Raw genomic sequence first — 6589 nt, 5'->3', positions numbered from 1 at the left:
TTACAATCTGTCTGCATTCGTTTACACCGCTACATGGTCTACTGGTATCTCTTAGTAGGCTGAAAATTATTATAAGTAGGCATTGTAAAGGCAAATTTTTCTCTGTCCTTTTTTTGTAAAGATATAGTGAAGAAACAATCTTTTAAATCAATAATTATGAGAGGCCATTCTTTTGGTAATAGAGAAGGCAGAGGAATTCCAGATTGTAGAGGGCTCATAGGTTGAATTACCTTATTGACAGCTCTAAGATCTGTCACCAATTCTCCATTTTCCAGGCTGGGTGCTGGATGTCATGGGGTTTGACTTAGGGCTGTTTCCTTCCTTCATCGACATTGCCTCCTGAAGCGCTAGTGGGAATCAATGGCCTATGCTGATACCCCCGTCCCCGCCCCAGAATTGATGCCTCTGTCTTCACCCCTTCTCTCATTCTGGTCAGGACATGGTTTCTGTCCCTCTCCATCCTTCTGGGTGGAGTGTGGGTTGAGCTTGGTGCTGGGGTCCAAGGAGTCAGGTTCCAGGGAGTCCCACCGGGTTTTCACTATGAGCAGAGAATGAACCCCCAGAGAGCAGGTGTTCAGTGACAGAGACACCAAAATTCTGGGGAAGTCATGGGCAGGAAGCGAATGAAGATGAGAGGCCTAGGAGAAGAAAACCAGTCTGTCCCTCTGTTGTAATCCCCCTTCCTACTTAGTGAAAAATGAGGAAGTTACAGGAGCTGCAAGAAAGAAAAACGGAGGATGGCATATCCAGGAAGACGTAAACGAGATGTGTCCTTTATGCCCACCCCCACAAACACTCAAGCTGCTCCCATTCACTCAGCGTTTAGAGGTTGAAAAAATGGGGTGTTCCCCAAAACAGACCATATGACTTTCAGACACAAAGGACTAAATGACCTCTGACATGAGTGTGATTTCTGCCTGTTCCCTCCCACTTCAACCCTCCAGGATATAGTTCTCCATTCTGACAGACTTCCCAACGCTGGGCATCCGCTGCACAGGGAAGCCAAGAGTCACAGTCTCCAGACTTCACACAGGTAACCGGGCTGGGATTGCCGGGGTGGGGGGAGGGCAGTGTGACAGGGAATGTGTTAGGGATACGAGGAGGGGGGACTCTGGGTCTTGGTTGGAAGGAAATGTGTAGACATAGAAAGATCTTGTGTGGACTTGGGACTGCCTCTGACCACTGGACTCTAGTTCAAATTGTGCTGTCCACAATTCCTAGTCAAACTTGGACTCAAATTAACCCCCATCTTTGACCCCGCTCTCATCTGATTTTCATCCTAGCTCTGGCCTCAGTCCAAACCTCAGCTCTTTGCTTAACAGACTTTGGAGATATCCTAGATTCAACTATAGTTCTAACCTGAAATATGTATACATGTTCATGTGTGTATAGGGGCACGTATATGTGTATGCATGTATGTGGATGCTGAAGTTCAACTATGGCTGCAATTCCTCAGGAGCTATATACATTGTTATTGTGTGTGTGTGTGTATTGTATGCATGTGTGTGCACTCTGTGTGCAGGTGCCGGTGCATGCATGTGTGTGTGTTGTATGCATGTGTGTGTATGTGTGTGTGTTGTATGCATGTGTGCGTGTGTTGTATGCATGTGTGCACTATGTGTGCAGGTGCCGGTGTGTGCATGTGTGGAGGCCAGAGGCGGACCTCAAGGCTTTTCCTCTATCACTCTCAACTTTATTTTTTAAGACACGTTCTCTCACTGAACCTGAAGCTTGCCATGTGGGCTAGTCCATGTGCCAGTGGGCTCTCAGGACCTGTGTCTGCTCCCCTCTCACAAGCACTGGGGTTACAAGAGTGCCACTCCAGCCAACACTCCAGCCTTTATGTGGGCGCTAGGGGTCCAGGCTTGGGCCCCCCATGCTGTACAGCAAGCACTTTATCAGCTGAGCCCTTTCCCCAGCCCCACATCGTTTTCCCTTCTTCCCTTCCTCCCTCCCTTCCTTCCTGTTCCCTCCTTCCCTTCCTTCCTCCCTTCCTTCTTTCTTCCCCTCTTTCTGTGGTTGCTGTATGTTTGCTTTTTGAGACAGGGACTCTGATTGATTTGGGACTTATCAATTAGGCTAGGCTGACTGGCAGCAAATTCAAGGGATCCAGCCAGTCTGCCTTTCCGGCACTGGGATTACAAACAGGACACCATGCTTAGCCATTTTGAGGTCAGGCAAAAACCTGGCAAGAGAATCTCCCAGGAATCTCCAAGGAAGACCCCAGCTAAGACTCCTAGCAATAGCAGACATGCAGCTTGAATTGGCTGTGCTGTGATTGGACTGGTGCCTAGCCTTGTTTTCATCAGATGCAACTTGATATGCCATGTTTTATTGATAACTTGTGGGAGACCAGTCCTTTCCTAAACAGAAATGGAAGAGGGATATATTGGGGGTGGGAACAGAGAGAGGATGCAGGGGATTGAGAGGAGAGGAGGGAGGGGAAACTGTGGCCAGGATATTAAATAAATAAATAAATTCATTAGAGAGAAAAAGGCAGATACAGCATATCAGGTTTCTCAAAGGAAATGAGAAGAAAGTCCTTCCACACTTGACATTTAGAAGTAGTGTTTGAGGGTTTGAGGGTATTTGTGTGTTCAGACTGTGGTCAGGCAAGGCATCCTTTGAAAGGCCCTAAAGAAACAGTATGTTGCTAGGCAGTGATGGCACATACCTTTAGTCCCAGCTTTAAGGAGGCAGAAGCAGGTGGGTCTCTGAGTTCAAGGCCAGCACGGTTTACAGAGTGAGTTCCAAGACAGACAGGGTTAAACAGAGAAACCCAGTCTGGGGGAGGGGACCGGACCCCAAACCCAACAACAACAAAACCCAAACCCCAAACAAACAGCATGTTATCGTCTTTCAAACTCTCTCTCTGGCTGACAAAGCAGCTCAGAGTTGTAAGGCCTTAGCTCCAGGTCTATCCCCACCTCAAAGCAGATGCGTTCTGACGTCATGTCTAGCCTCAGCTGTAGACTCAAGCCTACCTCCGTCCTCAGGGTCATGGTAACGGAGGCTCCTTCTCAACTGGACTGCTCCCCTGCAGCCCCAGCCTTGCCCTCAGCTCCACCCTGCTGTTTGTCTCCTTCTTAAATCTAGTTGCACCCCAAACTGACCCCTGGTCTCTCCATTTCAGTTCTGAGAGCCCCGCAAGCGTACGCAAGCATACATTTGTCCAAACAAGACAATGACGTATGAAAACTTCCAGAACTTGGGGAGTGAGGTGAAAAACCAGGAGACTGGAAAAGGTGAGTGGCAAGAAGGGCCCGAGTCTCCCGAGTGCGCTCTGACTATGTCTATCAGAGTTTTGTTTGTCGTTTCTCACCATGCACCAGGGTACCCACTCCCACTCCCAGAGCCCCTTACATTGCGTATAGAAGGTCCTCAGGGACACAGGGACAGGAAGAGTGACCTGGAAGGACAGGACTTGCTGTGCTCTGTGGGAGGGGATAGGAGGTGTGTATGGTGGGTCGTTGGGTTTGGAGAAGTTCACCATTTGCTCACACAGTCGTGCAAAGGCTAAGGATCCAATAATGGCCTGACTGTCGCTGCTGTCCCCAGCTGCCTCTGCGTCCTTGTATTACGTCTTCAACTCTGATGTGACACCTCACGGAGCCCTGCAGTCCCTGTCTGTGTGCTTAATGTCTGTGCGTTCCTGCACTTTGCACACCGGAGGCTGACAGTAGGAGAGGCTTCTGGGGGTGAGGACTCGTTGAGTGGAGCCCCCCACCCCAACTCTTCTTAACCTGTCCCTCCTACAGCACTATCAGGGCCAAACAATCACCCCTAGATAAGGCCCCTGGGGCCCACACCTCCTGTATCTGCACACTCTGGAGCCCTGGTTCTCAACCCTCCCAGTGCCACGACCCTTTAAAACAATTCCTCACATTGTGGCTACCCCAACCATAAGATTATTTTTGTTACTTCATAGCTGTAATTTTGCTACTGTTAAGAATTGTAATATAAATATCTGATCTGCAGGATATCTGATATGTGACCCTTGTGAAAGGGCCATTTGACTCCCACAGGGGTCACCACCCACCAACTGAGAACTGCTGCCTAGGCCCCTTACCCTGACACCCTCTTATCTTTCAGCGGCTCCTCCCCAGTTCTTCCTGTGGAATGTCTTCTCGTGGACCCACCTCCTCCTCTTCTCCCTGGGCCTTGGCTTCCTGCTGCTGGTGGTTGTCGCTGTGATTGGATCCCAAAGTGGGTGCCCTCGGCATCGCAGGGAAGAGAGGAATCACAGGGGTGTTGGTGTGCAGGGTGGACGGAGGCAGTGATGGGTGCAAAGACTTAAGGACAGCAGTGAGGGCCATGGCAATGACAAGGTTAACAGCAGAGACACATAATGGACAGGGACCCATGAAGGGGATGGCTGCTGGCCATGTGACTCATTCTTGTGCATTACCTCACCTCCTAAGCCTCAGTTGGCTCCAGTGCAATCCTGGGTAACAACGGTGTCTGCCCCAGTGTGACCCAGAATGCTACCCTGCATGCAGTGTCCATCTTAGTGCTGCCACAGAGGGGACTGAGCAATCTTGGTTCTGATCATTCTATCGTCCCCATCAGATTCCCAGTTAAGGAGGGACCTAGGCACCCTGAGAGCCAGTTCAGAAAACCTCACCTCCTACATGAAGGCTGAACTACAGGCCCTGAACTCCAAGGGTGAGTTGGGCTCTGACCGGGTTCTGGGCAGGAGTGGGCTGGGTAGGGAGGACAGAGTCCCTTGTTCCGCAGGTGACAGCTTGCAAGAAAGGATCAGTTCTCTGAAAGTGGACGTGGACGATCACAGGCAGGAACTGCTGGCAGGTGAGAGGCCCGGGTCTCTAAGAGTGGGCAGTGGGTGTGGGCAAATTGGTCCCTGGGGCTGAACCATCGCCTTCCAGGCCGAGACTTGAGCCAGAAGGTGACTTCTCTGGAGAGCACAGTGGAGAAAAAGGAACAGGCCCTGAAAACAGGTTAGAGCTCGGTTTCCTGTACCCTGGGAGGAGGTGTGCGTGTGTGCAGTGTGTGACGTTCCTAGCTGAGCCCTGTCCAGGCCACCTGAGCACCAGGGACTCGCCAAGCAGCTGTGGCAGTAGAGCGCCGTTCTCACGTCCATCTGTGTGTCCCAGATCTTTCTGAAATGACGGAGCGTGTCCAACAGCTGGGGAAGGACTTGAAGGCCCTGTCGTGCCAGCTGGCCAACCTCAGGAACAATGGTGAGGAGGACGATGGGTGTACTTCTCTGTGGTTTATGGTCGATGTTACCCTGTGCCGCACCTCAGCCCTGTACTCTCTCTGATGCCTCGTAGGCTCTAAAAGGACCTGCTGCCCCCTTCACTGGACAGAACACGAAGGCAGCTGCTACTGGTTCTCCATAACTGGGAAGTCATGGCCTGAGGCTGACAAGTACTGCCAGCTGGAAAATGCTCACCTGGTGGTGGTCAACTCCATGGAGGAGCAGGTGTGGCCTCGACGGGCTCTCCTGGAGGTTGTCTGTTAGAGGGAGAAGTCATTCCTCCCCTTTCTTTTCTCCTCAGAAATTTATCAATGAACGCAGGGGCCTCGTGCCAATCTGGATGGGTCTAACAGACCAAAACGGACCCTGGAGATGGGTGGATGGGACTGACTTTGAGAATGGCTTCAAGTACGTGTGTTGTCTACGGCTTTTCTCCTTTCCCTGGGACTGTCCTGTCATTTTAGCACATGACTCTGGGGGTTTGGGGGGCCCCTGGTAAGATGGCTGAGGGCTTGACCTCCTGGAGTTGAGAGCCGTTTGTTTTCAGGAATTGGAAGCCACTACAGCCAGATAATTGGCATGGCCACGGGCTGGGAGGAGGTGAGGACTGTGCCCACTTCTCTTACGATGATGGTCGCTGGAATGATGACGTCTGCCAGAGGATTTACCGCTGGATTTGTGAATCAAATCCGAGCAAAGGCAGCTAAGAGTCCCCTTCCCCAACCTATATCTTCAGTGCCATAAGCCTCGGATTTCTGGTACTGGTAATCCCTCTGTCTTGGTATCTCCACCATCTTGAGGCACTTTTTTTCCAGGATTTTAAGAGGCTAGGTAAAGGCTGGTATCTGAAGAATGTAGTGTTGTGTTTGGAATGGTGTGATTGTTGGAATCCTTACACTGTGCTGTGTATAGTGTACAGCCTATTATTGTCAAGGTTTTTTTTTTTAGTTAAATAAAAAAGATATATACATTCTATGAGTTGCCTGGTCATTGGAGGCTGGGAGCTGGAGAGTTGGCTAGCGTTAGCAAGCCATGGTGGCAACATGAGAGTTGGATGACTTTTGGCCAGATGATCTGGTTAGAAGCCCCATTTTGTAATTTATAGGTACGCAAAGCCTAGGCAATTTATTCTGTCATCCAAGTTTCTGTTACATAGGACTGCTACCATTGGCTGCCTATCTACCCACTGGGAACTGAACTGACCCAGCCTTGAGTACTTCGAAAGCACTGAATGATCTTACTGGTCTGTTATACTCATCCCAAGAGACGGGACTGCATTCACAGATGGGTGACAACCCAGAATTACCAAACACTGGGCGACTACAGGGTCCTCAGAAGAGAAGCTCTGATGCTAACAACTGAGGGTCC

The 6589-nt window shown here is 50.4% G+C and overlaps 1 protein-coding gene across 1 annotated transcript; it reads left to right on the top strand.

The window, feature by feature from the left end:
* The first annotated feature begins 979 nt into the window (after positions 1-979).
* Positions 980-6182, top strand: LOC121456826 (C-type lectin domain family 10 member A-like). The gene is made up of 10 exons (XM_041665302.1): positions 980-1033; positions 3134-3301; positions 4107-4206; positions 4570-4665; positions 4738-4809; positions 4887-4958; positions 5115-5201; positions 5295-5446; positions 5523-5629; positions 5769-6182. The coding sequence occupies exons 2-10, from the start codon at positions 3185-3187 to the stop codon at positions 5926-5928; spliced, it is 963 nt and encodes a 320-aa protein (XP_041521236.1). The 5' UTR covers positions 980-1033; positions 3134-3184; the 3' UTR covers positions 5929-6182.
* Positions 6183-6589: the final 407 nt, after the last annotated feature.

The sequence above is a fragment of the Microtus oregoni genome, unplaced genomic scaffold (genome assembly GCF_018167655.1).
Source record: "Microtus oregoni isolate MIOR12 unplaced genomic scaffold, Mior012 000015F_ref0000493, whole genome shotgun sequence".
Lineage (NCBI taxonomy): Eukaryota > Metazoa > Chordata > Mammalia > Rodentia > Cricetidae > Microtus > Microtus oregoni.
Note: the sequence above shows the minus strand (reverse complement) of the source record. Positions and strands in the feature narration are given on the sequence as shown.